At 40.7% G+C, this 17,322-nt stretch overlaps 1 protein-coding gene across 2 annotated transcripts in view; it reads left to right on the top strand.

Moving 5' to 3' along the window:
• The window catches only part of Tpgs2 (tubulin polyglutamylase complex subunit 2), a 56,943-nt gene extending 42,715 nt beyond the window's left edge, over nt 1-14,228 (top strand). Inside the window, exons 3-7 of one of the 2 annotated variants that reach the window (NM_001014147.1) lie at nt 1,177-1,264; nt 3,267-3,395; nt 9,404-9,520; nt 11,162-11,322; nt 12,533-14,228. In NM_001014147.1, the coding sequence (NP_001014169.2) occupies nt 1,177-1,264; nt 3,267-3,395; nt 9,404-9,520; nt 11,162-11,322; nt 12,533-12,766 (729 nt within the window). In that variant the 3' untranslated portion in view covers nt 12,767-14,228. The remainder of the gene's footprint in view (nt 1-1,176; nt 1,265-3,266; nt 3,396-9,403; nt 9,521-11,161; nt 11,323-12,532) is intronic. The other variant, XM_039096955.2, reaches the window with a different exon arrangement.
• The last annotated feature ends 3,094 nt before the right edge of the window (nt 14,229-17,322 follow it).

The raw sequence follows: 17,322 nt of genomic DNA, 5'->3' as shown, positions 1-17,322 counted from the left end.
CAAGTTGACACACAAAACCAGCCAGTACAATTGACCCCTTGGCAACTTGGCACACAAACAAAACACATCACTATTAAGCCACAGCCCTTGCTTTCTTCTTTATCCCCAAGAACTGTCCTCTCAGAGGCTCCATCCAGCAGCTGATGGAAACAGATACAGAGACGCACAGCCAAACAACAGGCAGAACCCTGGAAGTCTTGTGGAAGAGTAGGAGGAAGGATTGACAGAGCCGAAGGGATCAAGAATACCACAGGAAGACCTACATAGTTAACTAACCTGGGCCCGTGAGGGCTCACAGAGATTGAACCACCAACAGAAGCACATGCATGGGCTGGATCTAGTCCCCTACACAGATGTAGCAGATGTGCAACTTGTTCTTCATGGGGGTCTCCTAACAATTAGAGCCAGGGCTGTCTCGTACTCTGTTGCCTGCCTTTGGTTTCCCATCCCATACCTGGGCTGCCTTCTCTGGCCTCAGTAAGAGAGGTTGCTGCAATCAGACTGTAAAGTGAATGAATGAATGAATGAATGAATGAATGAGTAAATAAATAAGGAAAAACCATAAATAACTTTAAAGGTCTCACAGTCTTTACAAATTCAAACACATGAAAGTTTTAGTCCCTTTAAAATATCTAATCTTTTTAAAATCCAAAGTCTTTTAAAGTTCAAAGTCTCTTAACTATAGGTTCCAGTAAAATACTTTCTTACTTCAAGAGGGAAAAATCACAGTCACAATCAAATCAAAACAAAATCAAACTCCAGCCATCCAATGTCTGGGGTCCTCCCATGATGCTCTGGGCTCCTCCCAATGTCTTGGGTCACTTCCATAGCTCTGCTCTCTAGGCTCACAGATTTTCTTCTAGACTCAGCTAGTATCACTCCATTGTTACTGCTGTTCTTGGTGGTCATCCCATTGTACTGGCATCTCCAAAATGCTAGAGTCTTCTGCTGTAACCAGGCTTTATCTGGACGGACACACACACACACACACACAAACATAAATTCAAAACTAGCAACTGTTTGCTAGGCCCAGTACTTCTCTAGTAATTTTGTAGGTAATTATTGATCTTCCTAGTTGGATCTAGAAGACGGTTAACATTGTATGCAGAGCTCTGACCTGTACCCTTCATTCTCTCTCTAAGCCCTGACCTAACACCAAGCAATTTGTGGTTCTAGAAAAACAATTGTGTGATGCCTGAGGATGTGAGAAACTTCTACTTGATGACCAATGGTTTTCACATGACCTGGAGTGTGAAGCTAGATGGTAAGTCCGCCTCCTGATGCTGGAGAGCATTTTCCTGTTGGGAGGTTAGGTAAGGCCGCGTTGAGGATCCGTAGAACTGTAACGCCTTTCCTTTCATACTGTTTTTGTCTCAAGTGTCAAATCCAGAAGCTCTGATTCCCTGCCCCTCACCACCCCCTACTCCCAAAACTAATTGATGCCATCAGTGCTTTACCTACTCCCACCCTGTTTGACTCTGACTTGTCCTGATCTAGAAGCCCAATTTAGAGACTTCCTGTTAGAGGAAATCATTAGTCACCACACAGAGAATCTGACCAGCTCAAACATAAAGCATCTGAAAACTCCTCCTTGGGGTCACACAGCACTACCTCTTAGCGTTCTTGAAACAGAGGACCAACTCTTCCAAGCTCAACTTCAGTCTCACCATTGTGCAACTTTAAGGCTCTCATTCTCAAACTAGAGCCTGTCCCCAAACACTTTATTTGCAGGCTCAGGCTTTTGTCTAAGTTATGTGTCTGTGCTTAAACATTCACATTGCAGATGCAGAACCCCAGTTTGTTGCGTGCCAGAGATTCAGATAGTATGTAAACATGAGAGGTGGCGCTTCACATGTATATGAAATCTCTTCAAAAAGTTCCTATGCTAGGAAGTCCTAAACTAGCCCCTGGGGCCCAGCATGTTATCGCACAAACCTACCAGGGCTCAGCTCACTTCTTTTATCACCTTCAGCTCCAGCCACATCCTCACGTAACTTTGGCCTGGGTAGCATCTATAGGTCCCCACTGTTATTAAGGAGCAATGATTTCTGTTGCACAGAAAGGCTATGCAACAGACTTCTCCCTTTTATGACTGCCTCCTGCTAGCACCTCTGAGTTGCCTATTTTGATGATTTCCAGAACTATGTTAGTCTCCTGTACCTAGTCAGAGGCACTTTTTTAGTTTATTGATGAATATCTGATATTAGCTTTCAACAAAATCATTCCATTGAGTAAGCTAAAAACCTTATTCACAGCTATGATATGTTACTTAATTTGTCCATTCTAGTCTTTTTATCCCCATTTCTAAATGGCCTAATGCAGTGACAGAAGGGGAATGGGATTAAAGAGATGGCTGCATGGTTAGCAGCATTTCTGCTCTTCCAGAGGACCCGAGTTTGGTTCCCCCAGCACGCAGGTAACTCATAATCACCTATAAATCCAACCTCAGGGGATCCCGTGACTATGCTAACCTCTAAGAGCGCGCACACACACACACACACACTCGCACGCATGCGCACACGCACGCACACACTCACACACACATGCATTAATTAAAGTGTTTTTAAAGGAGCAGAGGTAGCCTGTGATATTCACTTTAGTGATCTTTATTGATACTCCATGGTCTAAGTGTCTTCACTCATTCTAGCCTTTTCAGATTTCTGGGTCTTTGCGTGTCACCCTTTATCTGGCATCCTATATCAGTAGTATTCTGTATAATATAAGGCAACATGTTTGTATGTTCCTTAGTTAGACCTTATTCACAAAAGACCAGACCCATCACACAAGAAGTTCTTTCCATCAAGTAAGGGAAAATGAATAATGGGGGAGATATCGTCCATCATGAAGGCTTATAATAAAAAGCAAAAGGATCCATTACATAAGCAAAACCATTATTTCCTTAGAAACTGAAGCTCTGGCTAATAGAGGGGAAAGAGTGATAATATGTTTTAAGTTATTTGCTGTTCACAGAGTTACTAACTCTGGATTTTCTGGCCCTTTTGAATATCCCTTTAAAGTCTCTTCTTCAACAACACCGTAATAACCATGGCTGGAACTGTCCCATCACCTTTGGCGCCCAGTTCCTCTGTTTGTTTACATGACAGGCAAGGCTAGTGCTTTGGGGTATACAGTGAAAGCTCTTCTGTGCACCTTCTATCAGGCTCCTCTGCCATGAAGCCCTTCTGGGTGGGCTTATTGGGTTATTCAAGCAAAATCACTTATTGTCACCATTGCCTAAGCTACTACTGTCCTTCTTTGTCCTGTAGACCACATTATTCCACTGGGAAGCATGGTGATTAATGGCATTTCCAAACTGACTCAGCTCATCCAGTCCTCCGTGTACTCACTTCCTAATGCACCAACTCTGGCGGACCTGGAGGATGATTCTCAAGAAGGTACCTGGCGAACCTGACCATCTTGTCTCGCTTTATAACACTGAGACCAACAGGAGCGTGCGGTATAATAACCCTAGGCGCCACTAAACAACCGTTCCCGTCCATAGCTTCCGGAAGTGAGAGAGAAGCAGAAGACAACAAAGGAAGTTTTCATGAAGGGAATTCCAGGGTCATGTCTGAATCCCATTTTTAATTGTATTATTTGATTGTTTGATATCTAATTTTATGAGTTCTTTATATATTTTGTATATTTAGGTCTCTGTCAGATGTATATAAAAATCTTTTCCCATTTCATAGGCTGGCTCTATCTGATTGATTGTGTCTTTTGCCTTACAATAGCTTCAGTTTCATGAGATTCCATTTATTAATTATTGATCTTAGTGTCTGTGCTATTAGTGTTCTGATCAGAAAGCTGTATCCTATGCAGTTTATTCAAGGCAGTTCCCCACTTTCTCATCTCTCTGGCTCAGTGTGCTCAGGTTTTATGCTGAGGTCTTTGATCCACTTGGTCTGAGTTTTGTGCACGGTGATAAATATGGCTTTATTTGCATTCTTCTACATGTAGGCATCCAGTTTGACCAGCACCATTTGTTGAAAATGCTTTCTGGGCTTTTTTATTTTTTAATCTAAAAAACAAAACAAGAAACGGGTTTTCATAGGTGTGGGAATTTATGTCTAGATCTACAGTTCAATTCCATTGATAAACATGTCTCTTTTTATGCCAATACCATGTAGGTTTAGTAACTATTGCTCTCTAGTACAACTTGAGATCAGGAATGGTGATACCTTGGGCAGGTCTGTTATTGTTCAGGGTCATTTTAGCTATTCTGGGTTTTTTGGTTTGGTTTGGCTTGGTTTTCCTTATAAAGTTGAGGGATTGTCCTTTTAAGTCTGGAAGGAATTGTGTTGGAATTTTGGTGGGAATTGCACTGGATTTGTGGATTGCTTTTTGTAGGATGGCCATTTTTACTATGCTAATTCTACTGATCCATAAGAATAGATCCTTATGGGGGGGAGGATAATAAATAAGAATAGATCTTTCAACCTTTTGATATCTTCTTTAATTTCTTTCTTCAAAGACTTAAAGTTTTTATCATACAAGTCTTTCTCTTGCTTGATTATAGTTACCCCAAGATATTTTATATTATTTGAGGATATCGTGAAGGGTAGTGTTTCCCTGATTTCTTCCTCAACTTCATTTGTCTCTTATTTATAGGAGAGCTACTAATTTTTATAGTTAATTTTGTATCTGGCCACTTTGCTGCAAGTGTTTATCAGCTGTAGGACTTCCCCGATGGAATTTTCATGGTTTCTTATGTATACTGTCATATCATCTGCAATGGAATTTTCAGGGTTTCTTATGTGTACTGTCATATCATCTGCAATGGAATTTTCAGGGTTTCTTATGTACACTGTCATATCATCTGCAAACACCAATGCTTTGACTTCCTACTTTCCACTTCCTACCCTTCAGTTGTCTTATTACTCTAGCTAAAACTTTAAGTACTATATTGAATAGATGTTGAGAGAGTGGACACCCTTGTCTTATTCCTGATTTTAGTGGAATTGTTTTGAGTCTATCTCCATTTAATTTTATACTCGCTCTGGGTTTGCTGTAAACTGCCTTTATTATATTTAGCTATATCCTTGCATTCCTAAGCTCTCCAGGACTTCTCCTAGAGCTGAAGTTGTCTCCAGGGCATGAAGGGGTATTGCATTTTGTCAAAGATTTTTTTCAGGATCTAACGAGGTGATCATGTTTTTGGTTTGATTTGGTTTGATTTGATTTGGTTTGGTTTGGTTTTTCTTTTCTTTCAGTTTATTTGGTGGATTACATTTACTGATTTCATATGTTGAACCATCCCTCCATCTCTAGGACGAAGCCTACTTTATTATGGTGAATGCGTTTTTTTTTCATGTGTTCTTGGATTCTGTTTGAAAGCATGTTATTGAGTATTTTTGCATCTCTGTTCATAAGGGAAATTAGTCTGTAATTTTATTTTGTTGTTGAGTCTTTATGTGGTTTGGGTTCAGGGTAACTGTGGCCTTGTAAAATGAACTGGACATTGTTCCTTGTTTGTATTTTGTGGAATAATTTGAGGAGTGTTGGCATTAACTCTTCTTTGAAAGTCTGGTAGAAATCTGCACTAAAACCATCTGAGCCTAGTTGGTTTGGAAGACAAATGACTGCTTTTTAGGGCTTATAGGTCTATTTAAATTGTTTACCTAACTTGTTTAAAGTGGTGTCTGTTGAGAAAATTATCCATTTATTTTAGATTTTTCAATTTGGTGGAGTGGAGGTTTTTTAAGTATGTCTTTATGGTTCTCTGGATTTTCTTGTGTCTGTTGTTCTATCCCTCTTTTCTGATTTTTATTAATTTGGATATTTTCTATCTTTTAGTTAGCTTAGATAAGGGTTTGTCTGTTTTGTTGATTTTCCCAAAGAACTAACTCTTTGTTTTATCGATTCTTTATATTCTCTTTTGTTTCTATTGATTTTAGCCCTCAATTTGATAATTTCTTGCCATCTGCTCCTCTTTTTGTTCTGGAGCTTTCCAGTCTGTTGTTAGGTTGCTAGTTGATATCTCTTCAATTTTGTCCTCTAAGTGCTCTTTCACTGTGTCCCATTAGTTTGGGTATGTTGTAGATACACTTTCGTTCAATTCTAGAAAGTCTTTAATTGCTTCATTTCTGTCTTGACCCATTTTTCATTCAGTAGTTGTTGCTTAGTGTCCATGTATTTATAAGCTTTGTTTCTGTTTTTTTTTTTTTTTCTATTTTTGTTGACATCCAGTTTTAATCTGTGGTTGTCTGATATGGGTGAAGGGGGATATTGCTATTTCACCTTTCTTGTATCTATTAAAACTTGTCTTGTGTCTAAATATGTGGTCTATTTTGAAGAAAAGTTCCATCAGATCCTGAGAAGACAGTATGTCCTTTTGTGTTTGGGTGAAATGTTCTCTAAATATCTGTCCGGTCTATTTGGCTTATATTTATTGTTGTTTGGATGACCTATAGGTGAGAGTTGGGTATCGAAGTCTCTCCACTATTAGACCATGAGGGTCAGTGTGAGATTTAAACTGTAGCAGTGGAGTTTTTTTGTTTTGGTTTGTTTTGTTTTGTTTTGTTTTTTTACACAGAGGTGGCTGCCCTTGTGTTTGGGGCTTAGATGCTAAGAATTAAAATGTCATCTTGGTGGACTTTTCCTTTGATGAATATATAGATAGTGTCCTTCCCCATCTCTTTTGCTTAATTTTGGTTTGAAGTCTACTTTGGTAAATATTAAAATGGCTATACCCCCTTGCTTCTTACATCCATATGCTTGAAATATCTTTTTCTACTTCTTTATCATGATGCAATGTTTCTCTTTGATGTTGAAGCATTTTTCTTGTATCCAGAGGTAGGTTGGGTCCTGTTTTTGTATCCACATTGTTAATATGTATGTTTTTAGTGGGGTTTTAAGCCATTCATACTGGATATCAATGTACAATGGTTGTTAATTCCTGTTATTTTGTTGGAGTATGTGTGTACATGCTCTCCCACCTTTTGTAGGGCTGGACTTGTAGATATTTAAATTAAACTTTATTACAAAATCTCATTTTCTCTATTTATGTTGGTTGAAAGTTTTGTTGTGTATAGCAGTATAAGCTGGCATTTGTGGTCTCTTAGAGTCTGCAACCAGTCCAAGCCATTTTAGCTTTCAGTGTTTCTGTTGTGGAGTCAGATGTAATTCTAATAAGTCTGCCTTTCTATGTTACTTGATCTTTTTCCTTTGAAGCTTTTAGTATTCCTCATTTGTTTTAATTATTATGTGATTAGGGGGCTTTCCTTTCTGGTCCACTATATTTAGTGTTTTGAGTGCTTCATATGTCTATAGCCATTTCCTTTAGGTTAGGAAATTTTTCTCCTGTGATTTTGTTGAAAACATTTTCTGGGCCTTTGAGCTGGTATTCTTCTCCTTCCTTTATTCTACTATAGGAATAGGTTCAGTTTTCTTCATAGTTTCCCAAATTTCCTGAATGTTTTGTGTCAGGAATTCTTTGTATTTAGATTTTTGTCTGAACAAGTATATCCATTTCTTCTGTCATCTCCCCAATGCCCGAGAGTCTCTCCTATTGGTGAATCTATGGTAATAATGATGGCTTAACTTTGTAAAATGCTGCAGTTCCTGTTTGTATCCCTAAATCTTTCATTTCCAGGATTCTCAGTTTGTGTCTTCTTTATTGTTTCTATTCCATTTTCAAGTCTGGGACACTTTTATTTCCTTCAATGGTTTTTCTTGGCTTTCTTTAAGGGATTAATTCATTTTCTCTTATTGTTTTGTTTATGCTTTCCTGGTTTTCTTTAAGGAATTTACTCATTTCCTCTTTAAAGACCTCTACTACCTTCTTATAGTTGCTTTGAAGGTCTTTTCTTTTGCTTCAGCTATGTTGGACCTGCTGTGGTAGGATAGCTGGGCTGTGGGGGTGATTATGTGTCTAGGTGCTGACTTCTGGAATTGTCTTGGTTAGGTGGGATCTTGGTTCCTTGGTTTCTGTTTCCTCTCTGGATTTTCAGAGAATGTGTTGACTGAGTGTTTTGCCTCTTATACTGAGCTTCTCGTTTGTTCATGGGGGAATGCTTGCTGGTTTTGGAGACTTGGGAAATGGGAGGTCAAGGGGAGATGGTCTGAGAGATTTCCCATGAGCATGGACATGGGCAGGGGAAGCTGTAGAGCTAGGGTGACCCTGAGAACTGGGTCTAAGGCAATAGAGAGTTGGGGAGGTCCACAGGCAGCCCACCTGGTCTTCTTCCTGTCAAGCATTGCCTGTTGTTGAGCAGGGGGTGTCCATCTGGTTTGGGGGCTGCGACACAGCGATAAGGAGGGAAGGGAAGAGCTGAGCCTAGAGTTTGTAAAATATACTAAGCTAAGAATTCTATATATAACACAAATGGTATGGTAGATGAATTATAGCTGAAAAGGGCTTTTAAATATACATTTTTAAAAGGTGGCATTTCCCAAAGCCTTGGATTGTTTCTTGTAAGTTTCCAGAAAGTAAATATTACTAAAAATATCTGTTGACACCTGAAGAAACTCAACCCCATGAGCAAAAACCACCCTAAATTAAAGGTAACATGAAAAGATCAAAAGTTCCTCCCCAGAGTGTTCAAGTACAGACTTGACAATGTTGTGCTTGTACTGATGGAATAAAAACCAAGGGGAAGCTTCAGGGAGGAACTGAAGACTGAAAATGCAGACTTGGAAGAGCAGGCAAACGCTCAGGGCCTATCTAGATACTTAGTCAGTGTGGAGAACTCCAGGTTTTCATGCGATGTGACAGGGTGTCATGGATACGTGTTCCAGGACAGGCAGAGCCTGCCCAGGAGTTGGCTCCATTCCTGCTGTTCTCAACTGTGAGGTTCCCAGGGGTTTTGAACCTGCTTCAACCTTGCCAGTTCCATCCGGTGGTATGGTCCACTAGCAATTTCTCTCATCCAAAGATTACCAGGCAGTAAAATAGTTTTAATGGAGTAAAATAGATTAATTAGAACAAATCCAGAACTGACACACATTTTTGGTATTATCATCAGAGGATGATTAGGTAAATATATATATCAATGGGGGTAGAACAAATTATGATTCGTCCGTTCCCATAGCTCATGAAGCAACCACTAGAAGGAAGGAATCAGTTATACTACAGGACGAGGGCTTCTCACATGGGATCTCTGTGTGGATGTTTTCCTTATATTGTAACCTGGGAAAAGGAAGACACTCCCATCAGCATCCTAACATTCACATTGCTCTGCTCTGTATGGGCTCCACCTCAGGAAGTTCAGTGATCTTTCTTTATGCCGTCTTCCACCACATTGTCAGTTTGTATTGGTGATAAGAAGGCCTGGTCCATCAATGAAACCCAGAGCAGATAGAATGTAGAATTCTCCACTGTTTTTTTCATTTTGTAAAGTTACACGTATAGTGCTGTGTCTGAGTTGACTTTGAACATCACTGGTACTCTCTGGGTTTCTAGGCAATGAAGACCACCAGCTCGAGAAGCCTCACTTTGACTGTCGCAGTGCGATATTTGAGCTGGATTCATGCGGTGGGAATGGGAAAGTTTGCCTCGTCTACAAAAATGGGAAACCTGGTAAAGTTCATTTCCAAAACCTGATCCTACAGGATAGAAGGGCTCTCCCGAGCTTGCCTCTCAGCCATCATTGCACAGAAGCTCCCTGAGATGCCTCCACGCGTCTTCTTTGTGCTAAGACTCAGCCCCTTTGGTCCTCTCTGAGCATCTCCCACTGGGCCAGTTTCTACGTTCCATCTCCTCGTATGAGTCACGCTTAAGAGAACTCATCACTCTGTTCAAGGGTTGTACATTAAATAAGCATTTAGGAGATATTTTGCCTTTTATACTTTTGTATATAGGCCAGTTAAGAGCAACGGAAACCTGAATTACTAGACCTCAAGACTCTACATGTGAAGTGACGCTTCCCAAGAGATGTAGGGCTAATGGTAGTTACTGAGATACTGTGTACACCTAAACAAACTACCACCTACTCCATTATAGCAGTTCAGGCCTAGGGACTGAATGTACAGTTAAGAGTTAGAGTCTAAGTAAGAGTTAAGCAATCTAGAGCTAAGTAAGAGTCAAGCGCTCTTCTTACCTCTTTCTGATGGTGTGAAAAGGCATAAACATTAGAAATTACCTCTGGAGAGGAGAGATTGTTCCTGGGTTGAGGTGTTCTAGCTTAGACTTAGAGCTTTCTTATGAACAATGATTGGAATTACATATGAGGAAAGGGTGAAAGGGGCAACCAAGCAGACAAAGGGCTTAAAAGCCACATTCTAGACAGGTCAACTGGTTGGTGGTAATGACAGTTTCACTTTAATGACCCTAAGGGATGAAAAGGAGATGGAGTCTGAGTGCCAGCCACTTCCTCTCAGGCAGAGCTGGGGACGCCAAGCAGAGTCTGAACTGCTGTAGAAGACTAAGAAATTGTTTAAGGCTGTTTAATACAATGGCAGGATACAAATGAAAATGGGCTGGTAGTTTTGGAAAAGGAAGAAAATGGGGGAAGTGTTAGGGCTATCTAGAAAACTGATAAGCCAGAATAGGCTACAGGTCGTTTCCAAACGGGTGTAGATAGGAACTGGCATGATAGCCTGTCATACAAGCAGGATTGCAGGGGTGAGGAGGTATGACCAGTGGTTCTCAGCCTGTGGGTTGTATCCCCTAAGACCATCATAAAACACAAATATTTATATTACTATTCATAATAGTAGCAAAATTACAGTTATGAAGTAGCAACAAAAATAATTTTATGGTTGGAGGTCACTACAACATGAGACACTGTAATAAGGAGTTGTGGATTAGGAGGGTTGAGAAGGTTGGTATAGACTCTTTTATGCTGTTCTTTGGTTTGGTTTGGTTTTTCATAGCACTTTTGATTAAGAGACCTCTTTTTAAAAGACTGATCCAGTCAAGGTTTCTTTGCATCAAAAAAGACGACGGAGTGCTCAGTCCACAAGCATCTGCTAAGGTGGCCTTAATGAACTGCCACGTAGCCAAAGCAAGCAGATAGATCCATGGGGCAATCAATCAGAAACCTATGAGTATCAAATAAACCGGTAAAAGCAGCCACAAGAGCAGGACTAGAAGCCTAAAAGGGGGGAAAGAGGGAAGTTTTATGTTTACTATGAATTTTCTCCTAACTATCAATGTATATTGCCATTTATTTAAAGGGAATCTGTATTAAGCTGTCTCTAACTTCTTGTGCTATTTTAGGATTAGCTCATGACACTGAGATATGGTTCCTGGACAGAGCGTTATACTGGCATTTTCTCACAGACACCTTTACTGCCTATTACCGCCTGCTCATCACCCACCTGGGCCTGCCCCAGTGGCAATATGCCTTTACCAGCTATGGCATTAGCCCACAGGCCAAGGTAAGGAAAGAACGCCACCATCTCAGAATCTGATGTGTACCTAGATCATTCTGTGGAAATGGCTACCTTCCAAATTCACTCTATGATCAAGGGTGAAAACAGTATTTTCAGTAAGTGATTCATGTTGGCTGATAGCTTCACATGATTCAGATCTAATTAAATAATCAGGATCAACTAGAGTGTTATTTTTAATTAAAATGTTACTGGGGACTTGAGCCTAGTCAGCCGTTTTTGGATTGACAGGACAATACACACACTTAGAAAGATTGACAGGTCTCTGGTTTTCCTGTGCTCCAGGTATGCACCCCACTGTCAGGCATTGGTAGCATGTTTTCTTTGTATATTTTTGCTAACACAAATGTAGCAATTCTGCACTTTTATGTTTTTCACCCAGTGCTCCATTGTGGAGTTCTTTCCATATCAGTACCCATAGATCTGTCTTCTGTATGTTGCAGATCTGGCCATCATTTCACAGATGCCAGGTTTATACAACCTGCCTTGAAAACACCAAGCAGTGGCTAGAACTTCTGACTGGAATGAACTGGCCTGGTTTAAAGAAAAATCATAGTGATTTCTTATAGCACTTAATCAGCAAAAAATTTCACTGTATCTTTACCAGATGGCCTCATTGTTCTCACGGTTTTTATAAGAGCAGCTTCCATATACTGTAGTGTGAACTGGTTTTGATCAAACAATGGCAGCTGCAGGTATAGAGCACACAGCTTCCTATTAGGGGGCGGGGAGGGGAGTACCGCACTGACCTCGGCTGCAGCACCTATCGGGACAGTGCTGTTGGAACACCCATGATGGGCACCATCTGCTTTGATGGCAAACAGGACAGTGTCCTTGGTGGGCTCAGTAGTCCTACGGTGCCAACAAGCATACTTGTCTTCTTAGTTCTCACAGTACATTTATTTTGGAGGCCTTAAATAGTACTATATGTGCTTGGCCAAGGGTTGATGGTGTCTCTCACCACTTAACTGTTCGAGAGCTCATAGATTTTTTCAAGGCAGTTTTTCATAAAAATGTGTATTAAATGAATATTACATCACGGGAATGTACCAGAAATGTTTTAGATTTCATAGCTTTCTCAATTTTGAAATAATCACATGTATTTTACCAGTTGACACTGAAAAAAAATGTGGTTAGTGATGGTCAATTTGTAATGTCTGTCCTGTGTCACCTGCTCTCTCCCATTTGTGCCTCACAGCAATGGTTCAGTATGTACAAACCCATCACCTACAACACGAGCCTGCTCACAGAAGAGCCCGACACCTTTGTGAACAAGCTGGACCCCAGCAAAGTGTTCAAGAGCAAGAACAAGATTTTAATCCCAAAAAAGAAAGGGCCTGTGCAGCCTGTCAGTGGCCAGAAAGGGCCCGGGCCCTTAGCTCCGCCTACCTCTAAACCTTCTGCAGGCTGTGGAAACCCTGTCCGAAAATAAGCGTTCTGTCACCTCCCATCAGTAATATCTGGGCACAGACAGCCCTGTGCAGGCCCCACCATTCTCCTGAGAGACCAAAGCCTTAGGCCTTCACTCCCACTGTTGTTAGCCAGGAGTTGGGACAATCACACTGAATTCTCCCCAGGAGTCCATTCCTCTGTAGGTTGTGCCAACCTCGTCTCCAAATCCAACGACGGCTTTCAGATGTACCTAGAGCTTTCTTATGTCTGTACCCAATCCTTAACTTCTTAGCAGTAATTAGAGAGGTCACCCTCCCAAATAAACCCATGGTTTGAATCATCAGTAACGACTAGTCATGTGACCATCGCGGTTATGAAAATTTCATACCTTCAATTGCATTAGCCACACTTCAGGGGTGCACCCAATAGTAGATTCCATATTGGCCAGCACAGAAAGGGGAACATTTCTGTCACAGAAGCATTTTGGACAGAATTGCATGTGAACACTTTCATACTGTTCTTCAGATCCAATAATGTTTGACAACGTTACTGCCTTAACTTCATGGGCTTTATGCTTTAAGAAAACACTGTCAAAGTCTTGGGTTCTTTACAACCAATACCACACATTTCACTTGAGTCATTTCTTTTTTAATTTGCTATAAAATATCGTGTTCCTGATCAGTTTCTACATTTGCCAAAATCATCTTTAAAGAGATCGACCCTTGCTGTATTTTATCTGTTAGTTCCCGGGGCATCGTTTGCAGACAAAGCCAGTCTGGTAAGAATTTCCAGCTCTTCTGCTTATGCACAGTTGGATGCTGTTGCTCCCAGCTTGCTTAAGTCTAAGCAATGGTAGGTGTGGGGTCCCAAGAAGCCTTTGTACATGAGTGTCCTATTCAAAAGGCGTTTCCCCCATAGCAGCATGATGGTATTAGACACTGCGCCGTCCCACAGGTTTATCATGTGGCATAGATTAGGCGTATAACAGAAGTTCTGTAGAGAAAGACGTACTCTGATTTTCAGTTAAGAGTATCTGTTCCTTCGTCTGCACTCCTGGCAATGGGCAGGAGTTTTGATGGCTGTATAATTTTTGTAATGATACTCCAGAGGTAGAATAAAGAGTTCTGAGGAGGAACAGACTGCACACTCCCTTTCCAGTTGGCCAACCTACTCAAACTTTTCTACTATGGTGGTTGTCTGGGCTTCTTTCCTAGTATGTGATGGGAGCGAGAAGCCCCTGTCATTTTCTACCTGTACTTCTTCAACACCACTTTGAATGTTTAGTGAAGGTTTCAAATTCTTGTTTTGGGGACTGGAAGGATGGCTCAGCAGTTAGGAGCGTGGACTACTCATGCAGAGGACCCGAGGTCATGTTGCAGCACCCATGTGAAGCAGTTTATGGCCCCTGGAACTCCAACTCCAGGAGGCTCAACATGTTCTCCAAATTCCACAGGCACCTATGCACACACAAAGAAGGAAATAAAAACATTTGAAAAACTGTTGTTCTTGTTCACTATTGTGATACTCAGAAAGGCGGTGGGGTCTTCAGTCTTTCTCCTGCCACTTTCCAGACCCTCGGGGACTCTAAGAAGAGTCAGTCACCAAGGATTATTGGCAGACTCTGGTTGACTGCATCCACATTTTTTAAAAAGTTCAAATATTGAGATATAAGTGTTCTAGTGCATTCTGTCTATACAAACCCAAGCTGTTCTCAACTTTGCAATTGGCCTGCATTTTCCCAAAGCTAGAATCCAAGCATGCACTAATGAAAAGTGTTAAAACAGCAGCACTCTTCATCTTTTTCAGCTTCAAAACCAACCATATACTATTCAGTGTGGCTTTAGAAAAATTATATGTTTAACACTAATGATGATGTCACTATGTCTCCCTAACTTTGGAGAGAATTTGAACCGCACCTGAGCAATTGAAAATGTACGGCAGTTGAAGGGAACTCGGGCAGCACCAGGCAGTCATCTGGCTGCTGCGTATTTAAGGTTAGGAGCAATCACATTGCTCCATGTAGTGGGAATTCCAGCTCTATAGCACAGAGCAGTGCACACACACCCTCTCTGCTCATGTGTGCACTCACTTGACTCCTCATACTTCCTTACAGAACACAAGGTCAGAATGAAGCAGAGCAACAAATCAAAGGGGGTGGCCTCCTGTATCGGTGGCCCTGTGTCACCCAGGGGACTGGCTCTTCTAAGAGAAAAGGGGTGCTTCTAACAAAGTCCTAACAACAGGGAAGCAGATTGAAGTAAGTGAGGGAAAGCCATGGGGTTGCTGCTGTTAACAATGCAATTAAAATGCTAGTGTGCTGTACATGAGAATTCAGTTGTCTGGAAACAGGTACTTAATAGTTAGAAAAGAATAAACAGAATACCACATGATGTACTGGTGTAGCTGGTGCCCTGTACAAAGTACCATGTCCTACTGCATGTAGACAGGTAGCCAGTCCAAAGGTGAGCATGAAGGGTCCAGCCAGCATGCACACAATAGCCTCTGCAATCCAATGCTTAAGGCTAGCCCTAGATTTAGAAATGTGCACCAAAGTCACTGGTACCATGTGGGAATAAGATGCTTGGATTCTGATCTGCAAAATCAGAATTTCCAAAAATTCCAGGTATCAGAGTTTTCTCTTTTTTTTTTTTAAGACATGGTAGCTTAGGCTGACCTACACCTCACTCCTACACACACACACACACAGTCACCATTGTTTTAATTACAGATACACAGCACCATGCCCAACATTGGATTCTTAGTCAATTTATCAGTAATTGTGAGTCTGAAACTTTCTGCTTATGGTCTGAGTGATTTGTCTTTGAGTTCATGGGAATCACAAAATTACTTTGTGATTGAGTAAAACACATCTAACATTTCACTTTTTGAATGATGTATTTTTCTAAACTTACTATGGAGACTATTACACGTTTTCAGATATAAATATAATTAATCTGCTGTGTCCATCACAATTCAGCGGTTATCATCTCGTGGCTAATGTTCCACTATACCCTACTTCTCCAGTTTGGTTTTAAATAATTGTAGCCAGTTAGTTTTTAGGCCATACTTCTTGCCCTGGGTTTTAACAATTGCCCTGCTGGTTCTAATGCATGTTCCTTTCTCTGTTCACTGCAGTTGGTATTCACATAGGGTCTCTGATAGCATTATTTGTGCTATGTATATAATTATGACCCTGCATCTCAGCTGAATGGACCACAGGTAGATAGCAAACCATTTTGGCTGTGTTCTTACCTTTGGAATATGTTGATAAATCCCCTTCTTTGGCTTTAGTCAGTTCAACAAGATCTTGTATTCCCAGATGTATTAGTTGCCTTCCTTTGGCTACAATAAAATACCATCACCAAAAGCAGCATATAGAAGAGAGGGGGTTTTGGGGTTTTTTGCTTACAGTTTCAAAGGGGGAACTCCATAATGGCAGGAGAAGCATTACAGCAAGCAGCCAGAATGGGAAGGTGAGAGGTCACATCTTCAATTGCAAATATGATGCAGAGAGAACTGGAAGCAGGAAGGGGCTATAACTCAAAGCCCACCCCCAGTAATGTGCTTCCCCCAGCAAGGCCACACTTCCTAACATGCTATGCCCTCCCCACACAGAACCACCAACCATGGACCAAGTGTTCAAATAAGTGAGCCTATAGAGAACACCAGACAGATTCTCTTGTAAATCCACACGGCATCCATTATGGAGTCGTGACCGCTAAATGAGTTAGCGCATAGAGTTACTTTTCCTGTCATTCCTTTTTAGTGTGACCCCTCCTAGTGGCTCTGCTCTCTTAAGGCATTCATTCTTTGCTTCCAAGACACCAGTTTGATTCTCAGTTGTGCCTTTATATCTGTAGCTGCCTCCTGAGTTTCAACTCCAGTCTGCCTCAGAGCTCAAGCCCCAACTCCCCTGGATTTTGAGCAGTGTTTGGTTTGGTTGTTTGGTTTGGTTTGTTTTTTGTTTTTTTGCTGTTTTTTTTTTTTTTTTTTTTTTTGGTGTGTGTGTCTGCTGCTCCAGAAAGCCATCCTAATCATATGGACTCCCATGAACCATTAATTATGTGTGTGTGTGTGTGTGTGTATATATATATATATACACATATGTAAATATATACATACATATATACATATATAAATATATACATATATACACATATATATACACATATATATACATACATATACATATATGTATTTTTTTTAGTTGGTTACACATAATTCTGTATAAACCAAATAAAAAATGTCATTTTAGGGCAATAAATAAGAATCATTGAGTAAAGTTGTGAAAATACTTAACTTTAAAAATTGAGAAGACAATAATTGCCTTATTTTAGAGTCTGGATATCCTTCGTTCATCTCACGGACTGTGTCATAAAAACCGTCATAATGAAATAGGTTACACACAAAGCCCTGAGTGCTGCTGGTCTTTTTTGCAGCACTTTGTACCCAGAAGCCTACCTAACTGGTATCCCACCGATAGCTGTCTTGATAAGGCTCTAAAACAACAAAAAGTAACTCACAAGACATGCTGGGATGTGCCACTTCTTATCCTGTGTCTAGGAAAAGTTCTTCAATATTGCTGATGCTGTTTCT

Source organism: Rattus norvegicus, chromosome 18 (genome assembly GCF_036323735.1).
Source record: "Rattus norvegicus strain BN/NHsdMcwi chromosome 18, GRCr8, whole genome shotgun sequence".
Classification (NCBI taxonomy): Eukaryota; Metazoa; Chordata; class Mammalia; order Rodentia; family Muridae; genus Rattus; species Rattus norvegicus.
Note: the sequence above shows the minus strand (reverse complement) of the source record. Positions and strands in the feature narration are given on the sequence as shown.